Source organism: Sander vitreus, chromosome 2, assembly GCF_031162955.1.
Source record: "Sander vitreus isolate 19-12246 chromosome 2, sanVit1, whole genome shotgun sequence".
In the NCBI taxonomy this organism is placed as follows: Eukaryota; Metazoa; Chordata; class Actinopteri; order Perciformes; family Percidae; genus Sander; species Sander vitreus.
In genome coordinates this window covers 1,140,829-1,162,689 of record NC_135856.1, presented here as the reverse complement: position 1 = coordinate 1,162,689, position 21,861 = coordinate 1,140,829, and the positions used below count along the sequence as shown (strand labels likewise).

The 21,861-nt window shown below is 42.0% G+C and overlaps 1 protein-coding gene and 5 non-coding genes across 6 annotated transcripts; 1 reads left to right on the top strand and 5 right to left on the bottom strand.

The window, feature by feature from the left end:
- Positions 1–5,462: 5,462 nt before the first annotated feature.
- Positions 5,463–9,366, bottom strand: LOC144532000 (uncharacterized; the record flags this gene model as incomplete). The annotated part of the gene is made up of 1 exon (XM_078272442.1): positions 5,463–9,366. A coding segment is annotated over one exon (1,098 nt), but the record flags the coding sequence as incomplete, so codon positions are not given.
- Positions 9,367–11,027: 1,661 nt separating this feature from the next.
- LOC144537768 (U2 spliceosomal RNA) lies at positions 11,028–11,219 on the bottom strand. Its single transcript, XR_013503890.1, has one exon. It is a non-coding gene; the product is annotated as a U2 spliceosomal RNA (small nuclear RNA).
- Positions 11,220–11,503: 284 nt separating this feature from the next.
- On the bottom strand, positions 11,504–11,620 carry LOC144512020 (U5 spliceosomal RNA). Its single transcript, XR_013500947.1, has one exon. It is a non-coding gene; the product is annotated as a U5 spliceosomal RNA (small nuclear RNA).
- Positions 11,621–12,043: 423 nt separating this feature from the next.
- LOC144511985 (U2 spliceosomal RNA) lies at positions 12,044–12,234 on the bottom strand. The gene has a single exon (XR_013500939.1). It is a non-coding gene; the product is annotated as a U2 spliceosomal RNA (small nuclear RNA).
- Positions 12,235–12,508: 274 nt separating this feature from the next.
- LOC144512024 (U5 spliceosomal RNA) lies at positions 12,509–12,624 on the bottom strand. The gene has a single exon (XR_013500949.1). It is a non-coding gene; the product is annotated as a U5 spliceosomal RNA (small nuclear RNA).
- Positions 12,625–13,233: 609 nt separating this feature from the next.
- Positions 13,234–13,340, top strand: LOC144512031 (U6 spliceosomal RNA). Its single transcript, XR_013500950.1, has one exon. It is a non-coding gene; the product is annotated as a U6 spliceosomal RNA (small nuclear RNA).
- The last annotated feature ends 8,521 nt before the right edge of the window (positions 13,341–21,861 follow it).

The window sequence follows — 21,861 nt, the reverse complement described above, 5'->3', positions numbered from 1 at the left end:
CCCGGCTCGACCTAGTCGCTCCTCCTCAGCCCGCCTCGACCTAGTCGCTCTTCTCAGCCCGCCTCGACCTAGTTGCTCCTCCTCAGCCTCTAGAAGAATAATCTGAGTCTGTCGGCGGCAAAAACAGCACTTTTAGTGGACGGAAACTGACTATGCCCTATAGTTTTACATTGTAAGTCGGTCTGCCGCCACTGGTCACTGCTTTCTTGTTTAATACTGGACCAATTTCAAAGATTGTTGTTCCCATCAGTCACTTAGACACAGAAACATGGGAACATTTTAACAACATGTTGATTTCATGTAATTCTGAGCCATTTGGTAACTTGCCAACAAACCATTTCTGTAATCCTGGAGGGTTACCTAACACTATTTAATATGCTACTATCATGAGACTTGGGCTACATTTACACTACTATGTTTAGTTTTTAAAATGACTATCTTTTTGCTAAGTTTACACCTCACGTTAAGACTACTGAGGTTAGAAGAGCCCGATGGCTTCCATAGTAACATGGCTTCAACCAAAAGAACTTTATCTTCCTTTTGACATCAAATTTAAAGTGACCATGGAATTTCTAACTGAAAGTAAAACTGAAGAGAGTACAAATGTTTGTTTGTAAATTGTACCCATTCACTTGAATGGGGAAACTTGTCTTAAAAATGTAGAATATGTCAGAACTTATAAGAGGTATGAAGAGTACATTTGCACACACATTTTCAAAAATGTATTGTATGAAGAGTGAATATTGTGAGTGAGAACAAGTACAGGGTTTAAAGAAGTTTGTTCACTAACTCTCTCTCTCTGTTTGTCTCTTGCTATAGAAACAGAGAGGAGGAGAGGGACCCAAACGTCACCACTGTCAACACTGTGACAAATCCTTCACATCATCTGGATATTTAAAGATTCATCAGAGAGTTCACAATGGAGAGAATCGATACAGCTGTGATCAATGTGGGGCAGCTTTCACACTACAGAGTACCCTAAAAATACATCAACGCATTCACACTGGAGAGAAGCCGTACAGCTGTGATCAATGTGGGGCAGCTTTCACACACGGAGTTACCTAAAAATACATCAACGCATTCACACTGGAGAGAAGCCGTACAGCTGTGATCAATGTGGGGCAGCTTTCACACAACAGAGTGACCTAAAAAAACATCAACGCATTCACACTGGAGAGAAGCCGTAGAGCTGTGATCAATGTGGGGCAGCTTTCACACTACAGAATCACCTGAAAACACATAAACACATTCACACTGGAGAGAAGCCCTATAGCTGTGATCAATGTGGGAAAACGTTTTCTATGAATGGTAACCTTAAATCTCACCAGCGTGTTCACACTGGAGAAAAGCCGTACAGCTGTGATCAATGTGGTCAAACGTTTTCTATGAGTAGTCACCTTAAATCTCACCGACGTGTTCACACTGGAGAGAAGCCGTACTGGTGTGAACAATGTGGGAAAATGTTTTCTACGTGTGGCCAACTTAAATCTCACCAACGTGTTCACACTGGAGAGAAGCCGTACTGGTGTGAAGAATGTGGGAAAATGTTTTCTGAGGGGGGTAGCCTTAAATCTCACCACCAGCGCATTCACACTGCCTCGTTGTGAAGATGTTTGAGAGCCAAGCTGTTTCCTCCTGCCTCCTCCTCATGCCCTGATAGCTGTGTTGTTATATTCTGATCTTCTCTCCACATTGAAGGCTGACCAGCAGTAACTTCATCTTCTGAACAGCATGGATGTTATCCTGGCTACGACTACATATTACGCTCCCTCCCTTTGAAGGGGTAGTCCTGTTAGAAGTGGGTTAAAGGCTGTTTCTCCTGATTCTGTGTCCAATGCTGTGTGTTGTAATGATCACTTGCTGCAAATAAATGAAATAAAACAAGGCCACATGCTGATTATTAGTGACTTGATTTGATGGATGTATTCTTCCTGTTGTGTCTGTGTTTAAACTCCTAATTAAAAGGTAAAGTTTCCATCCACTAAAAGTTCTGTTGTTGCCGCTGACAGACTCAGATTATTATTCTAAGAGTCTGACAACATTACCTACAGAGATAGAGCTTTTAGTTAAAGAGTAAGATCCTTTTAGTTTAACATGAAATCACCATCACCAAACCCACCAGACTCCATGTAAATAATCAGGACTTTTAGCGTGTATACAGCCAGCATATTTCCACATGTAAATGTGTGAATTAAGAGTTTATATCAACCAAACCAGAGTGGTGATTGTTGGAACAGTGGAAAGATGAACCAAGACGGCGTTTGATAGTTTTATTGTGTTTCTGTCCACTTTGAATGCAGTGTGTTTTACGATGATAAAAGTACTGATTATTTACATGGAGTCTGGTGGGTTTGGCGAAGGCCTGTTAAAGATTACAATAGATCTATGTACAAATGCTTATTTACATACGTCCTATCGTCGTATCGTTGCTGAGAGAACAGATGACAGGAAGGAGAGAAAGATCAACTGAAGGTTTAATGAACAAACCTGCTCTGTGGAACCGAAGCTGAGGGTTGAAAAAAGCGTCCAGTAGCTCCCGTTGTCGCTCGACAAAGTTCCTCCTCGTACTCTGCTATCGTTCTTTCAAACAGCCAAGACGGCTTTTGGTATTTATTTTTTGGGAACAACAATCTTTGACAATGTTCCAGTATTAAGTGAGATCGCTGCTGTCGGCAGTCAGAGAAACAAGCTACGATGTAAGTTAATATGTTGTCCAGCTTGTATTTACCTTCACAACAGTGATTGTTTTGCTGCTGACAGGCTCAGATTAATATTCTAAGTGTCTGACAACATTATGGAAAGGATTTCTAAGGAGGGCCACCTTTTGGTTAAAGAGTAAGATCCTTTTTTTAAACATAAAAACAGCCACAAAATTGTGTTCACTAAAGCCACCAGACTCCATGTGAATAAACAGTAATTTTAGCACCGTAAAATACACTTCATTCAAAGTCGACAGAAACAATAAACCTATAAAAAGCCGTTTTGGGTCGTCTTTCCACTTTTCCAACCATCACAACTCCAGTTTTGGTTGAAATCAACACATAGTTTACCGATTTCCATGTGGAAATATGTTGGCTCTATACACACTAAAAGTATTACTTTTTTAAATGGAGTCTGGTGGGTTTAGCACTAGTGACTTCAGAGCTGTTTCTGGTTAAACAGAAAGGTCTTAAAGAGGTTTAAAAGATCTATCTGTGTAGGGATCCTTTCCATAAAGTTACCCTTTAAAACACCTTCAACTGTCACGTTTCACTTCAGACTTTTCATCCAGAACTCCAGACTAAACAAGAGTTTCATTTAAAACCTAACGTGCAGAATAATCTTTAATAAGTTTGGATTAACTGCACATCGTTACTCTGTATGTTTCTGTTCTTTAGTGACGCAGCTCAGATCATGAATCAAGAGATAAAGAAGTAATCAGATCATTTACTGCAGTAAAAGTACTAATGAAAACACTCAACGTTACAAGTTAAAGTCTTGCTTTCAAAATAAAAGTTTCCCCGTCAGTGATTTCCTTTTCTGTCAGTGATTCTGGAACAGGAATATTAAAACTGATGAAGATGTTTTGTGTGTTTGGGGGCGGAGCTCCAGGTGACTGAGTGTCCAATGGAAACCTCCCACAGCTTCACAGCGTCCAATCAGCACCCAGAACAGCCGGTGAGCTCCTGCAAACCCACAATCTTCCTTTAAATCTGGGTCAACAACAACGTCTAAAACCAAAAGACGTGATAACGTTGTTGAATATGGAGATATATAACCAGATATTAAAGTGGTCTCAGTTCTGATAAAATACAACAAACTGCTTATGAAAGGAAATCAGCTCCAACTTTCTTTAATTGAACAAATTGAACATTGAATTGAATCTTAAAGGCAGCGCTAAAAACAGAACGTTACATTTCAAAGTGCAGTTTTATAAAGATATTTTCTTTAAACTAACACTAAAATTCTCTGAGAGTCTTTCACGATGAGTTTATTGTTCCTGTTGATATCGCCATGTGCAGTCGTAGTTCAGTGATGATAACGGCACAGAGGATGTAGGAGGATGCACACACACACACACACACACACACACACACACACACACACACACACACATCAGTAAATCAGTGTTGATACCCAGGACTAATAATAACTGTAACTTATCAGCATCCCTCCAACTACAGAGACTGGACTCATACTTAGAGTCAAACTGACTCAGAAACAAAATGGTGTCTGTTCCTGATTGCTCTGGTAGCTGGTTGTCATGGTGACAGATGTAAAACTCTTTGTATCAGCGTTGACAGTAGAGCTGTAAACAGCAGCTCCCTCTGGGCTACAGCTGGCTTCACATTTACTTTTCCTACTACATGCTGTACACTTATAGTTAGTGTTTAAGCTGTTTGGTTGGAGCTGTGTCTGTGTGTGTGTCTGTCTGTGTGTGTGCGTGCGTGCATCTGTGTGTGTATCTGTGTGTATGTGTGTGTGTGTCTGTCTGTGTGTATGTGTGTGTGCCCTAACCTGGACAACCCTCCCTGCAGAGTGCGCCGTGCAAAGTTGCCAAATGTACTTTCATACATTTATATATAATATCAAGAAGGACATTTACAGACAACACACTGATAAAGCTGTCTGAGATATCACTGCAAATTCCCATCTAGATGCTGTATGCATTGATGAGAAGAATGGGACATATGCCGTGAAAAAGTCGTTTCTTGGACCTTTTGTGCCTCTTCATGTCCAAAACAAAGCCTGGGGGAAAGAGCACCAAATCAAGTGTGAGTCCAGTGAGTGCCAACAGGCCAGTGACTTGGCTGTCAGGAGTGGCTCGAAGACATTTCAATGCCATCATATCCGCTCTCTTGACTACTGTTCAGCTAATGCCACAGATACTGTACTGAGTGAAGAAACTCGGACTGATATGGTGGAAAACAAGTGGTTTGGAGAAAACAGGAGACAGCGGTGTCTCCAGCTCGTCCCAGGCAGCTACTGCCAGTGTGCCAGTCTCTTCAAATCAGAGCTGAGACGGTACATATCAGTCTAGGACCCCAATGTAAGCTATTACAGCCGGCTGGGACGAGTCGTGGTGACATATGATAAAAGAATGAATACCTGGCATTGTCCATGTTCAAAACCAAGAATGTCATGCATTCATAAATATGTGGCCAAATGGCATTTATTTGAGACACAGAGAGGACATCAGAGACGACTGAACCTATTACCTGAAAATAGGGGCGTCACATATCCCCCTGAAGATGACAGGCTAAAAAACATGGTGTCATACATTTACTCTTCCAAAAAATACCCACCTGTTTTACCTGACGATGTCCTATCTGTCCGAAATGAAGACTGTCCGATGCAGCTTATTCCTCTGGAAACTGTGTGCTCTGCATGTCCAGGAAACATAGTGATGTGTATTATATTATGTATATAGTGTATGTTGATATTATAATGAAGGTATAAATCGATATACAGCAGCCCTAACATCCATTGTACAATCATTTCTTTATTTGACCTCTTATCTTTATAAGCTCACACATCAGATAAATGTCATTTGTGCTTATAACTGAAAAACACTGCAACAAAAGTATATTTTTCTTTATCTGCAACACGTCTTTAACAGCTATGTCAACTACATTTGTCCAAACTAATGAACTTGCTGGACTGTTTTTCCAGCATTTCATTCTGACTAACAGGTAACAGGAAGAATCCTTTTACTGTCCATCCCAGCGATCATTTTTGGGCACCTTGGATTGGGCGAGGCACACGAAGGTCCAACACTGTGCTAAACACAGAGTTTTTAAAAGCTCTAAAAGCTTTAAAAAGGTCCAAGACACTCAGCAGAGGCAGATGACATCAATGTAACTGAAGACAGACTCTCAAATGAACTGATGAAGTTGAAGGTGTCCTTTAAATGGACGTTTAAATGTCGATTTCACCGGCCTTTTAATTCTAGGGAGACCAGCGAGTCAGCGTACGGCCCGAGTAGCGGTGAGTAGCTGATTTTGCTTATCCACAGAAAGTAAATGCATGGTTTCTTGTGTTCTTCGCTAATATAGGTGCCGTAAAATAGTAACGTTACAGAAGTCATTAATGATGCAAATTACCGAATGTTACATGTCGGTTTGGGTTGTCGTTTTGAAGCTAAGTTATAACGTCCAATGGCGGTTAGCATCAACACCTTAAGTTCTCAGGGATTATTCACTTTTTAGTGCATAACGTAAAGAAACTGTTCGCATTTGTCGTCATCGTCACAAAACGTCTTTCTGAACTCACAAACGTGATATGTGAGACAGCCAAGCTACCAACACGATGCAACACACCATGATGTTTAGCCAGAGGTCGACTAGCTAATTAGTGATGTCACCTGTTACTGTACTACAGTATAGAAACAAAACAAATACTAACTGAAATTACTGAGAAATAGCATGCTTCTGCACCATCAGTACTTTTATTTTTGATACTTGAGTATATTTTGCTTCTAACATAACATACTAAATTACTTAAGTGTCTTGTTTTAGCCACTTTCACTTAAGTACGTTTTTGAATGCCGGACTTTAACCCGTAGTGCAGTATTTCCGTAGTCGTTATTACTTCTACATAAGTGAGGCCTCATTTACACTACCTGGTGCAAGTGGCCATTTTACCTGTAAGCAAAGACAATCTGAGTTTGCAGGCTGTATACATTCATTTGAATTGAAGTTCATGTACTATAATTCAAACATGATGCGTTTTCTATCCTTTTTAGATGCATCATTCAATCATTCCATGTGGTGGAAAGCCTGCAGTGGAACGCTGCACAACATGCTGCAGTCAGTTCCACTGCCCCCAAAGTGGACCGGCCTGATGTTGTGTACATGGGGGAGGAGAACCAGGCTGAGGCTGCTCTGCAGTATGGGAGGGTGTGGAAAGATCTAGTGGATGACCATGAAAAGGAATCAATCCTGGAGCCCTTCAAATTCACATTTTACACCACTGAGGACATGTGGAGATTCTGTGAGGAAATAATGGACAAAAGAAATCATTTGGCCTATTGTGAATGTCCCACAGATGAGTGAGTTTGTGTTTGAGAATAAAGGGCTACAGAACATGTGATCATGTTGTGACTTTGTGTGTTTTTTTATGTTTTTCTCATTGATCACTTAATAATCCACTTGGATTATACTGTAGATATCAAGAGATAAGAACATAATTAGCAAAGACATAGAACCAAAAATGAAATGTATGGTGGTTAAGAATAAAAATACAGAATAATACAACAGAAAAACAAATTGAAAAAAATATATAGAAAAAGAGCAGTGCAATAAAGTCAAAGTTAAATGATAATGAAAAGGCAGCGAAGTTCTGTATATACTGTATAGTACACAATACAATGTATAGGCCTATGACATCTTATGAGATGTTGGCTTATGAATATGTGTAATAACTTAAAAGAAAAGTTGTGCACTGACCAATGTTATTCCTGCCCTACATTGTTTTCATTGATCAACTATTTGACCTTGAGCTCCAACCAAGACAGTCGTAGGGCCGCTCAATTAGGGAAGAGATCCTGTAAATCAGGATTATTGAACAGGATTCCTCGTCGACTTTTAGAAAGATGTTTTCATTTATTCAAGTTCAAAACAGTGAAGCATTTAAAGCCCTTTAACTGGGACGTTTCCCTTCATTCTTTTACTGGAGAAAAAACTCTCTGGCTTGTTTGCATTTCTTTAAACCAATCACAATAGTCTTGGGCGGCGCTAAGCTCTGGACGCAACCACTTTGGCTCTGCTAAATAGTCTCAGGAAGGAACTTGTTTAGGTGGAACATTTTCACCTCGATAGAAGAAACACCATCTGCATGTTGACAGAGAGCAGGGCTCAGCTTTGACACACACACACACACACACACACACAGACACACACACACACAGGTGCAGACGGAGCCTCTTGGCAGGGGGACATGAGGGAGGGAAGCGCGGTCATTCGAAAATACTACCGGGTTTCTACTGATACAAAGCTTAATGCTAATTGGTGAAGTATCCCTTTAACGTCACCAACTCACCACATCGTTCTCAGAAAACGAGCCGAATAAAGCCGTTACTCGTGGCGATAGCAGTGTGCTTTGTGTGGATGAAGCATGAAGTTAATTTGACTCATTTAGCCTCAGCTCCACGACTCACCGGAAGTCAGCTTATGCTAAAGTTTATACGTTACCATGGCAATGGTACACATAAAAATGGCTGCCACTCTGACCATTATGCTACACTGATTTGAATGGAAATGGCCTTTCTATCTATTTTATTTCTGTGGTTCAGAGAGCTGCAACCTGGCTGAGATTCTCTGGCTGCTGCTGGTCCACACTGGAGCTCCACTCCTGCTGCTTTCTGATGTCACTAACACAGGAAGTAGGCGCTTCCTCTCCTGTGTGTTTTCTCATGTGATATTTTAAATGGCTACTCAGTCTAAAAGATTTCTTACAGACTGAGCAGCTGAAAGCTTTCTCTCCTGTATGAATTATCATGTGTTTCTTTAAACTTCCACTCTGTGTCAAAGATGTCTGACAGACTGAGCAGCTGAAAGGTTTCTCTCCTGTGTGAGTTATCATGTGTCTCTTCAGATTTGAGCTGTGGTTAAATCTTTTCCCACACTCAGAGCAAATAAATGGTTCCTCTCTTGTGTGTCGTTTCATGTGATATTTTAAACTTCCATTTTGTGTAAAAGATTTCTTACAGACTGAGCAGCTGAAAGGTTTCTCTCCTGTATGACTTCTCAAGTGTCTCTTCAGATTTGAGTTGTGGTTAAATCTTCTCCCACACTCAGTGCAGCTGAAAGGTTTTTCTCCTGTGTGAGTTATCATGTGACTCTTCAGGTGTGTCTTGCGGCCAAATCGTCTCCCACACTCAGAGCAGCTGAATGATTTCTTACATCTTGAATCATGTTTCAGAGAGTTTAAAGCTGACTGAGGTTCTCTGGTCTCCTTCCAATCAGCACTGTCATCAGTCTCAGGTTCAGAAGAGTCTCCAGTCTGGTCTTCAGTCTCTGGTTGTAAAAGTGGATGTGGATGTGAGTTCCTGGCTGGTTCTGGTCCTCCACAGTCCTCTCCATCAGCTTCTGTTTCCATGTGTTGAGTTTGTCTTTGATGAAGCTGTGAGGACTGAGCTTCCTCTTCATCATCTTCACTCTTCACAGGGACAGGAGTGAATGGGAACTTGGTGATATCAGCCTCCTCCAGCCCTTGAAGCTGCTCTCCCTCCTGACTACTCCACAGTTCCTCCTGTTCCTCTTTAATGTGTGGGGGGGGCTCTGGCTCCTGCTGGTCCACACTGGAGCTACACGCCTGCTGCTCAGGAGGAACCTCTTCTTTAACCACCGACAGCTGCTGAACATCTGCAGGAAACAGAATGAAACAGACACATTACTGACCACCACTCAAACCAATAATAATGAGAGGTAGTTTGTATCGTCATAGATATGAAAACTTACAAATTTAGTCTAACAAAGTGATACAAAGTAGCATATCATAGCTTGTTATGGTCAGCATGCTAAAACCAGCTACAAAATGGAACCATTTAGGGCTGTCCCCAACGATTATTTCTGTCACTGATTAATCTAACGGTTAATTTGCCTATTATTCTAAAGATTTTTTTAAACTGAACTTTGGAGAATCTGTATTTTTACTTAAGTACTTGACATAAAACTTAAAATGGCTATGACATGGATTTAATTCATCACTGGAGTAATATGCGGTTACGATAATAACTGGCAAATTTATTTTTTGCATCAGTGTGAGGCAAGGAAAATAACTGAAACGCAGGGCTCCAGCCTACATAAATGGCCTGAAGTTTATACTAGTGCATTGGTGTGTGCGTCGATCTCTTCAAGAGAACAGCAGGGCCGGCGTGTGTGTGTGTGTGGTAGAAAGAGTGAGAGAGTCACTGTGATTATCATCAGAGTGAGCAGCGACTCTAGAGTCATAGTGAGAGAAACAAAGTCTCTCCTGTTCTTTCTGCCCATGGTGGGAAATCTGGAGCAGGAAAAGTTAACCCTCTCCGCGATTTCATGTTGTTTATGGAGAAGAAGAGTCGGGGGAAATGCAACGTTACCAAGCCACGGCCGAGCGACGTGCGTGCACCTCTCGAAAAATGCAACTGACGTCGCAGCAACGCACCTCGCTCAGCCGTGGCTAACTTTTCTTGCAACAGATTTCCCATCAGAAAGGTGGTCAGAAAGCACACGGGAGACACTTTGTTACTCCCTCTAGAATAGCTACTCGCTCCGAAGGTAAACTGCTTCTTTTACACTTTTGGATAGATGCTAAAAAAAAAACTTTGTTGTCAGTACAATATGAAGCAACATGCATACGTTATTAATATCATATTAAGTCTGGATTGATAGTATTATATGAATACAATGGTGTTAAGTCAGTCAACCAGCGTATTTAACTACCTAATGTCCCTCTCCAAAATCACTTCAGAAGAGTAGTCACAGCGCTCTCTTGCTCTGGTGTTTGTAAAGTATTAAATTTCAACAAAGAATGGTTCACTTTAGAAAATTTACTTTTTAATTTTTATTTTCTATGTAGATGCACTCCCTTACAAAACCACCCCAGTAGTTGGGAATGATTTATTATTTCTAAATAGAGTTATTTATGTGATCTTGTAAAAATTAGTCTTTTTTCATCACCCATAACCCATAACAATAGCTGCTACTTAGCACCCCCGCCCAAGCGCTCCATGGTGAAGCACCTAAGGCTGGTTAAAGACAGCTTGTTTGGTTTTCAAAATTGGACAAGGTTCAGCCAAATGGCAATGCTCCCTCTGTGTCCTGTTTCTGTGCTGCTGATAACAATGGAAGTCTAGTTAAGGACAGCTTATTTGCTTTTTATAACAGCGTTTTGATACCAGGAACCCAATGAGGTTTGACAGATCATTCAGTCAAACCGAGCGCTTCTTGCCACAACTCCGGGCCACGAAGTCCGCCAGCCACTGCGACGCATGTCTCTTTCGGTCCGGTATCAAATTGAACGACGGGCAGCTCAGCGTGCATTATTTGGTTTTCCACAAGACAGAAGAAGGGTGCACCGTTCCCGGCAGCGCTGCAATACCAGGTCGATGCGTGGAGCGAACGGAGCAAGCCCCTTTTTCAACTCCCATTGCTAAAAAATCCATTTAATACGTTGTCCCCTGATAGAGGACATATCAGATATTAAACTGATAAGAACAGATACTACACTTGATCTGAGCCAAAAGGCCGAGAAGCGATGAGCACCACCTGTTTGCTGTCCGACGCAACCTCCCCGGACGGTTCGCACTTGTCATGGTCCAGTACTTTTAATTGGGCATAACAATAGCTGCTACTTAGCACCCCCCCGCCCAAGCGCTCCATGGTGAAGCACCTAAGGCTGGTTGAAGACAGCTTGTTTGGTTTTCAAAATTGGACAAGGTTCAGCCAAATGGCAATGCTCCCTCTGTGTCCTGTTTCTGTGCTGCTGATAACAACAGAAGTCTAGTTAAGGACAGCTTATTTGCTTTTCACAAGTACACAAGGCTCAGCCAAACAGCAGAGCCCACCAAAAAATAGGTTCAACTCATTGGTGTTCCTCTCCACGGAAGTCTTTAGTAAAAGGCGAAAGACTTGTGCGTTATGAAGATAAACCAGAGTAAGTACAGCCCTGTACTCGAGAGCAGCCGTAAACCCTAGTCGTCCCAGTCCAAACCCTCGCGGTAAGCCTCACTTGGTGTGCCGCTTTCCAAATCCAAGGCCACACGGCCAATATTTTCTCTCTGCTGCTTTTCCTGCCAATCAATAGTGCAAATCTCGCTGCACTTTTGTGAGACTTCATCTTGCTGTTTATTCGCTGCTGCGTTTTTCACCCCAGTTGTCGTGTCTTAAGAGTATTATAACAGCGTTTTGATACCAGGAACCCAATGAGGTTTTACAGATCATTCAGTCAAACCGAGCGCTTCTTGCCACAACTCCGGGCCACGAAGTCCGCCAGCCACTGCGACGCATGTCTCTTTCGGTCCGGTATCAAATTGAACGACGGGCAGCTCAGCGTGCATTATTTGGTTTTCCACAAGACAGAAGAAGGGTGCACCGTTCCCAGCTGCGCTGCAATACCAGTTCGATGCGTGGAGCGAACGGAGCAAGCCCCTTTTTCAACTCCCATTGCTAAAAATCCATTTAATACGTTGTCCCCTGATAGAGGACATATCAGATATTAAACTGATAAGAACAGATACTACACTTGATCTTAGCCAAAAGGCCGAGAAGCGATGAGCACCACCTGTTTGCTGTCCGACGCAACCTCCCCGGACGGTTCGCACTTGTCATGGTCCAGTACTTTTAATTGGGCATAACAATAGCTGCTACTTAGCACCCCCGCCCAAGCGCTCCATGGTGAAGCACCTAAGGCTGGTTAAAGACAGCTTTTTGGGTTTCCACAATTGGAGAAGGTTCAGCCAAACGGCAATATTCCCTCTGTGTCCTGTTTCTTAGCTGCTAATAACAACAGAAGTCTAGTTAAGGACAGCTTATTTGCTTTTCACAAGTCTCAGCCAAACAGCAGAGCCCACCAAAAATAGGTTCAACTCATTGGTGTTCCTCTCCACGGAAGTCTTAAGTAAAAGGCGAAAGACTTGTGCGTTATGAAGAGAAACCAGAGTAAGTACAGCCCCGAGCTGTTAAAGACATGAAACTCTGCACTAAAGACTCACTGGCACTGCCATGCAGGAAAGGTCATGAGGATCGAAGCTTCCTGTGTAGTGACCAGAGTTCTTGCTGGCTACAAAATCAATGGGTCGGACATACTTAGCGAGCCCTTCTAAAGAATCTAGCCAAGGCAGTTGTTGGCTGAGCCTAATTCAGAACTATGCATTTACCCAAACAAAAGACACAAGTCAAACTCTGGCCCACTGGACCATCTGCTGTGGCACCCCCTACTGGCTATCAGAGACCAACGGCAGCTGGGGCCCAAGTCCAGCCTCTGACCTGAAGGGCAAATTGGGCACCACCCCCTTGCCACTGTCAGCGCATTTTTGGATTTTCTTTTTTTAAATTAAACATGGACACAGAATTAGCTGGCAGTTTAAACAAATTGCAAGAAGACATTGATGTCTTGGGATGAAAGACCTCACCCCTTGCTATTGTGACATTTGAGAGTACTTACTTCTACAGAATTTGGACCTACAGAATTTGGACCTCCAGCCTGCACCGCTGTGAAGGTGTCAGTATGAAAACAAGGGGTTTAAAGTGTAGGCAGCACCTGAGGTTTAATGTGCTTGCTCAGGCAGCACATATGACAAAATTGGAACGATACAGAGAAGATTAGCATGGCCCCTGCGAAAGGATGACACGCAAATTCGGGAAGCGTTACCACATTTTGATCTGCACGTGTTGCCCCGAGCTGTTAAACACATGAATCTCTGCACTAAAGTCCCACTGGCGCTGCCATGCGGGAAAGGTCATATGGGTCGAAGCTTCCGGAGTTCTTTCTGGCTACAACAACGAGTCTAACGTACTAAACAAGCCACTGAAAAGAATCTAGCCAAGGCAGTTGTTGGCTCAACCTAATTCTAGGCTCAGTATACAGCTCAAACCACCGGGCAAACTGATTGTATTGCTTGTGCTACGGCTCGGTCGGCCCTAGGCAGCATGCCCTTCAAACTATCTAACAAAAACGACCCAGAGGGGCTGTCCTGTATTACAAAATTGTTCTCCACCGCATACAACTCTTCGGATAGCAAGTGTCGCACTCTCTCCCTGCTCTTCCCAGCAGTATCTGTCTCATCTGTTCCCCCATCTGTTGTTCTTTACCCTGGAAATTAAACATGTTTCACTCGATACGACCAGGGCTTCAATGTTAAAGATTTACCAGACACCGATTGCTCAGAAACCTTAAGCGTTACCACCGACTTAGGTAACTATACTGCTAGCTCTTTCTCTCATCACAACCTCTCCAGGGCGGACCTCTGGTGGGGAATCATCAATCATAGGGAATCAAAGGCAAGTGCACGGGCCGGCGCACATCAGTCAAAGTTCTTCATTCGTACATTTCCCACACTGACTTACCTTTATGTCACACTGCAATTGCATGAACCTGCTTGTCGGTTTAGGAAATCTGAACACGATGTAGTAATTATTTTGACTTCAGACGTTTTCAGCCTGACATGAACACATCGGAGAAGCAGAGATAAGCTCTTCTCTGTAGCCAAGCTGACAGCGTCCCGAATATTCACTATGTTCATTATTTTCCTATCTGGTTTTTGGGCTGTGTGTTTATGTCTGTGTGTTTATGTCATTCTTGTCGGTTTATTAAACAATTTTGCATAGTCATGCTTCTAGGCTTTGAAGTCTGTTTTAAGCCTGGCTGTTTGTTAAGTGTCTGACCTGCTCTGTAGGATCTGGATTTTGTGCTGTCTTTATTTTGTTTGAAATTGTTGCATAGTTTTGCATAGATAAATTGTATTCTAAATTTTAGGACAGATCGTCAGGTGTTTCGGCCATTACCAACTAGACACCCTCCTCCAAGGGCGGCCCACCGAGGTTGATCAGTCCCCGGAGTGTGTCCATAGCCAATTAAAAATGTATTCTGGATTACAGTCCATTTTGAAATATATTAGGATATGTTTTGAGATTTATGTCTTGCTTTATATATTTGTTGTTTGAAAGAATATATTGTTTAAAATTGTTACCGTAGTTTAGTAAAATGTTTGAAAAATTATAATATTTGGTGCAAGTGCAAGTATTACCGTGTCATAACAAATAATGTTTACAAAGGTTATTGTTTGGCACAAAATTGTTACCGTATTAGAAAAATTATATTATTTGGTGAAAAAGTATTACCGTATCCTAAGAAAAATTATGTTTGAAATATTAAGTTGTTTGGCGCAAAAGTATTACCGTATCCTAAGTAACATAATTGATTTCATACCATTTAATATCTAACACAACCTATCTTAAGTTTCACAATTTTAATATAATAAACAGCTTACTTACCACCTGACCAATAAGGTTGTCTGTTAACAGCGCAAGCTAGACCCACCCCTGTCAGTCAGGCCCGAGGGTCCTGAAGTCCAGGTTAGCTTTTTTCAAAGTCCTTCCTGTGTTCCATATACCTCTCAACTACAGGAGGCGCTGTCAAGATTATAATTGGAATGGATAGTCTGCGCTCCTGAAGTCTTCATTTGCACTAGTCTGTTATGTCATGGGTTCTAGACTGTAAATTCTGGAAAAGACATTGCAGTGTTAAAAGAACACTAGGAAGGAAGTGTAGGGTTTTCCAAATCCAACGGTGTCAGTCCCATTCCGGTACGATGATGGGAAGTGAGTGAAATGGGCGAAAAATCACTTTTTTGGCCTTTGTGGGTGTGGCTTCAGCGTTTCATGCTGTAACTTTCTTTCTAAAGGTCAGAAAGATTTGGAACGAAGTTACAGTTGAACTATTGAGCCTTCCGTATCTAATCGTACAAGTCACGTGTCTATAGGATGACAGGTAGTGGTTAAAAGATTGTTTTAAAGGCATTTGTGGGCGTGGCTTAGGACTTTTATTGTTGTAACTCCCTTCCTGAAGGTTGTAGAGGTTTGAGAAAAAGTTACAATTAAACTATTGGGTTTATTGTATCCAGCCATGCCAGTCACCCATTTCTACGATAACAGGAAGTGTGCAAAATTTCACTTCCTGTTTGTTTTTTTTCTACCATTTCTCCACGAAGAACGACCCTGAGAGTGTAGTTCCTAATTCTCTCATCTACCTTTAAGCCACAGGTTATGTTTAGGCTAGACAAAGAAAATGGTTGAGGTTAGGGTTAGAATGAGAGATGGTAAGGCATTGTTAAAAGATTCTTCCAGACTACATTTATTTACCCGGTTAAGGTTAGGCACAAAAAACGAGTGGTTAGTTTTAGGGTTAGGGTACAAGAGTTGGTAAAGTGAGGGTAGAATGAGAGAGGGAGAGATGGTAGAGCGAAAAAGACAGGGCTAAGGAGAGCCAGCCTGTTCCGGCTAGAACTCTCCCCCACCGGGTCGGGCTGTAGGCCCTGCCTCCCTCTACTCCCTACACTTTCGTGAGGGAAGAAAGGAGAGGAGAGTGAATTTATTAAGAACGGTCCTAGGGTTGTAGTTTCAAATTTTTCGCCTACATTTAGGGTTAGGGAATGATAAATCTATCTCGATGATTCCCCCCGCTTCGTCCGACGACTGGGCAATTAGATAGGGAATCAAAGGCAAGGGCACGGGCCGGCGCACGTCAGTCAAAGTTCTTCAGTCCTACATTTCCTCATACTCACCTCCTTTTGATGTCACATTGCAGTTACATAGTAGGCTTCAAAGTCTGTTTTAAGCCTGTCAGTTTGTTAAACAGTGTCTTTAAATTGCACAGTCGTGCTTGTAAGTCTGTTTCTCTATTTTGTTGAAGTTTGGTTGGTAATGTTCTGGAAATAGAGACAAACTCTTCGCGGCAAACTTGTGTAAAAAAGTCCCCGTGACACAAAGGACAACACAAGGGTTAATCAGTTTTTTTCAGGCATGAAAACAAAATCAGTTTGCTTATTTAGTTTGCATCATTTATTTTTTTAGGCATGAAAATCAATCATTGAAGATTGTTCTCTTTTTGTTAATATTTCTTCTAAAACTATACTGCACACCTGTACATTTTATCATAAATGTTGGAGCTGCTCAGGTTCAAAACCAACCATTTCGGTGCAAACAGTGCCATTTCTTTTGCACTAGTTTGGAATGTATTTTGAAAATTTCTAACACTTTAATGTATGTTGCTTTTAAAGTTAGAGTTGATTTAATTTAGGCAACAGATTGCAGTCAAACATTTTTTCCACCAGGCTTGAATGTAGGTTTATCTGACTGACTTAAACTTGAATTAACCTAACAAATGTATTGCTTGTAAATTATCAGCAAGTTTAATAAAAGTAAATTGCTTATCACCAATCGTTCCGGAACTTTGACCTTGTATATAAATCAGATTTGGACCTTTATAAAGTTTGAGAATCCCCGCTATAGTGTTTAGTTTCTGTCTCCCCCATGAGGAATTCTAAGTAATGACAACAACACTGTCAACGCGTCCATGTGATACAAGCCTTCTGTGATCGCCCACCTGAAAACAAACAAGTCCTGTGACCCGAATCTGAAAAAACTCATGGTTTATAGATCTGGACATTTCCGAGAACACTTGAAGGCAGCTTCATTTCCCGGAGAATGAGAGAAAGAAAAGAGACGGAGGGACTGAGGAAACAGTCAGCTGTTCCTCAAACTCCCGGGTAGTTCAGAGCTTGTGTTTGGTGTTTAGAAACTGTCTTGTGGTAGAGATAGAGGCAGTGAAGTTTCCTGTTCAATGTCTGGGACTCTCACACCGCCTCAAAACACACCCACAAGTTTGATCTCTGTTACATGATTGGCCCCCTGCAGCAACCCCCGCCACAGCCTAAACACACTACTCCCATTTAACATGGATGGAAAGACCTCCGTTTTTGCCAGACCGTCTGACGGCCAACGCAGGCTGTTCTGAACGCAGATGTCGATGTTAACATGGATAATTGTAGTGGATAAACATATTATTGTAATCCTGATCACTGGGCCATTGTGCCACCTCCCAACACAGGAGGACACCTGTGATCCATTGCGCAGGCCACATCTGGAGCATAATCAGTCCGCTGCAGCAGTCACCAAATCCCGTACATCAGACCAGCAAGCCACAGCGTTATATGGTGAGTTCAACCGAAGGAACGTTTGCGTTTGTGGCAGAAAAACATTCTGACAAGAGGATTGTGCGCAGCAGCAATAGACTTTTGCTCCGTGCACCCCTGCACCACTTATACAATAAGAAGCTACTCTTTTAATGTCTGTGTCTTAATCAGTTACATGTTTTCATACAAAAGCAGGTTTTCTATCCTTTTCTATGATTATGTCATATCTCATGAGTGCGATAAAACCTGCTCACGAGCAAATTCTATCATTTCACACACGCAGATGTTATCCTTCGCACACCGATTCAACAATCGAGAGTTGAACAGGCAGCTGCGAGCGTTAAAACAAAACATAGGGAGAAGGAAAGAAAGGATAAGCAGCAAGCGTACAGAGCTGCCACCATGCGCCACAGAGTGTCCCCTTTGCGAGCGCTGGAAGGCATACATGTTCTCTCAGGTAAACTCTGCTCTCCAAGTTGATTTCTGCGTGTGTGAATGAAACTGACTTTTGACACTTTGGCGGCGGAAACCAAGGAGGCACTGGCCCTCCTATGATTGTTCACTTTCAAGGCGATCTAACCCACAGACCTCTGTAGTATACCTTGATTGACAGCTGTTGGAGTTGCCCTGCTGTCTGATCTGGTGCAGCAAAGTTATCTTTCTTTTATTAGCGTTCACTAAGAGCTGTTCACTAAGAGCTGTTCACTAACCAGAGGGTAAATGTGACGGTACAAAGCTTACAGCAGGGCTATTCAACTACACTGTTCTGGGGGACACATTTTCAGAAGGCTAATACTGAGTGAGGAGAAAGAATAAAGAACGCAGACATCACCGGCATGATGACGTCATTCATGTGCATATTAAGTGGCCATGCTGGGAGGGGGGGAGCCGGTTTGTCTCCGGCAGCAGCCAAGTTTCCACAGATTAGTAGCAAACTAATAAACAGTTAGACTACAAACCGACAGCTTTCGTTTTAGCTTGTTGGTAAAACATGGCTATTAGCAGAGTAGCATGCTGTAGGCTAGTTGTGTAAAACAGCGCGGTGGACGAGAGCAGCAGACGTTAGTTAGCTACCTTGTGTCGGGTTTACTCCGTGGAATGGATGAGTAGACTGGATGTTTTCTACAGAGATGATGAAGCATCATGTTTGCAGCTTAAAATGATCCCAAACTTTCTGTCGTTTTCTCTCGCCTGTCTCTTCTCTTAGACCCTCGCTATTTTCGTCTTCCTTCATTTGTAATCTGGGCACAGACAGTATATAAACGTCTTGTGTCCACAGAAGCGTCAACGTGTTGTGCGCTAGTAATAATCCTCCGTGTGGAAACACAGTGAGCCGTACAACCTTAATTACACTGATTTAACGAAGCTTCGAGGCAAAGAATTTAGCTTCGAGGATTTTTTTGTAATCAAATTATTCAAGTTATTCGAGGAAGTTTACGGTCAAACATGGCAGTCCACACAGAAGAGAAAAGATTAAGCTGCAGTGTTTGTAACAAAAGATTTTCCCAGCGTTCTGATGTCAAAACACATACATGTGTTGGTCAGATGGAAACAGTAGCTGATGGAGAGGACTGTGGAGGACCAGAACCAGCCAGGAACTCACATCCACTGTTACAACCAGAGACTGAAGACCAGAGAGGAGACTCTTCTGAACCTGAGACTGGTGACAATGCTGATTGGAAGGAGACCAGAGAACCTCAGTCAGCTTTAAACTCTCTGAAACATGATTCAAGACGTAAGAAAACATTCGGCTGTTCGGAGTGTGGGAAAAGATTTGGCCGCAAGTCAGATCTGAAGAGACACATGCTCAGTTTGTAACAGAAGATTTGCCCAGCGGAAACAGAAGCTGATGGAGAAGACTGTGGAGGACCAGAACCAGCCAGGAACTCACATCCACATCCACTTTTACAAGCAGAGACTGAAGACCAGACTGGAGACTCTTCTGAACCTGAGACTGATGACAGTGCTGATTGGAAGGAGACCAGAGAACCTCTGTCAGCTTTAAACTCTAGCATTGAGAACTGTGTAAGTGTACAGACAGTTTATTGAACGAAGAGGTGCGGGAGCTCTGTGAAAGGGCTACAAGAGCGAGAAAGCTACCGTCAGTCAATGCCGCAACACAGCCTCGTACTTCGGGAAACTGGTGGTGTACCTTTGGACATTGTGAAGCTATGGCCACCGAACAGGAGTGTTTGTGTTGCAAGGAGTGGGACCTGTTGCGTCGCGATGCCCAAGAGACGCAGTGTTTTGTACAATCTGAAGATTTCCCCTCTCTGATAAACAGAGCAAATTGCTTTGATTTTAGTTTGCATCGCCAGCTGTAAGTCGTGACTGGTTTCCAAGACGGTGGCGGCATGTAAACATGAACGCGAGTGTCTTCATAATCTATCTTTTCAATAAACTGTCCGTACACTTACAATGTTCTCAATGCAACATGTAGGGACCCTCATTATGCTACCGTTGAAGTGTGGTGATGTTTTGAGCCTTTTTAGTGATATAAATAGCGATTTGTTTTTACGTTCCCTGTGCCCCGAATACTAGCGTTGTAAGCTAATCAGCGGTCCGCCCTAGTGTCGTTCAAGCTAAAAACTCATTCGATTAGCATGAAAACATGTCCCAGAGAGCGACAGAGTGGGGACACATCTGTTATTAACCCCTAGGTTCGTTTTGCGCCGGAATTGTCCTTTAAGTTCTCATCTGAGCAGATTTCTGTCATTCAAACAACTCTGAGTTATAGTTTAAAACTTGTAACGTTACAGCCAATTTAATAGAATTAAGGGTTTTATTCGTTAAAGTTCATAAATACAGTTAATGGATACAGGCACGGAGAACTGAAGGCTCTGTTAGCAACCATTAGCTCTGATTAGCGGATGTTGGGGGAGCTTTTACAGCGGTGTGGTCGCGGTGTTTCTACGGTTTAATTGGTACAGTTAATCCCACCAGCAGCATACTACTACTAACGATAGCCTCTGAGTCTGAAGTGTAACGTTGTTGACGCTGTCATGCACGCGGCGCAAGACTTCACAAGGGGCTGGAGGCAGCTGGTCTGTGTGTGTTGTAAAAAATACACCGTTGTTTGGAGAAAAAAAAAATGTAAAATGGATTTTATCTACCTGGGCAGTGCGCCCAAGTAGAACCTATGTATAGGAAACACTGCTTTAATATTTCTTTCTGATATCACATTTGGGCTTGGGAGTGGCATGGTGTCTCTATAGCGCCCCCTAATGAGTTTTAGCCTTTGACTGCATTTGTGACATCCTATAATATACTCACAAACTCAAATCAAAACAATGAAAACCTGTGAGCAATACGAGACTAGCGTGATTTGGTTAATTCGTGTTTAGCGCCCTGTAATGCAGAGAAGGCCTTAATTTGGACACATTTGGTTCGATAATCACAAAATTTGGTACACACATTTCTCCAATATACTTTTATTAGCTCCACCCAACTGGAAGTTAGCCACTTTTAATTGTATGCTCTCCAGTTATTGTTGTTTTGTAGTTTACCATCATATTATCTTCCTTTGTGGACTTTCATTTAATAATCTTTGTCTGACATTTCATATTCACTGTTTGTATTTCCTGTGACTGAATGTGGTTTTAAATCTGTTGAGGTCTGTTCAGACTGAAAGTAAAGACACTGATGATGTCATACAAAGTCAGACAATAGAACGCTAACAGCTGATTTATTTATCTGACTTGAAGAATAATATCAATGATTGAATTGTTTTAAATGTTTTGGAATGTGGAACAATTACATGCAAATAAATGAAATAAAACAAGGCCACATACTGATTATTAGTGACTTGATTTGATGGATTTATTCTTCCTGTTATGTCTGTTTAACAGTGATGGGAATAACGGCGTTATAAATAACAGTGTTACTAACGGCGTTCAGTAACAAGTAATCTAATTGATTACTCTTCCCATCTTAATAACGCCGTTACCGTTACTGCCAAAAAGAGAGCCAAATGAAGAGGCTAGATCTATGTAGAATCTGTGCTCTTCTAAGCAATGTTGTGTTCTTGTAAGTGATTTAACCATAAACACATTTGTGTATAGTATACATTTGAGTCATCAAAAGGACAAGCTTTGAACGCGAAATGTGGACATTTCATTTTATAAATACTTATTTCATATAGAGCATCCAATCTGTAAATTGAATATTAATTTTGTGAAACAAGGACCTTAAGCATTCATTCTTTGAAA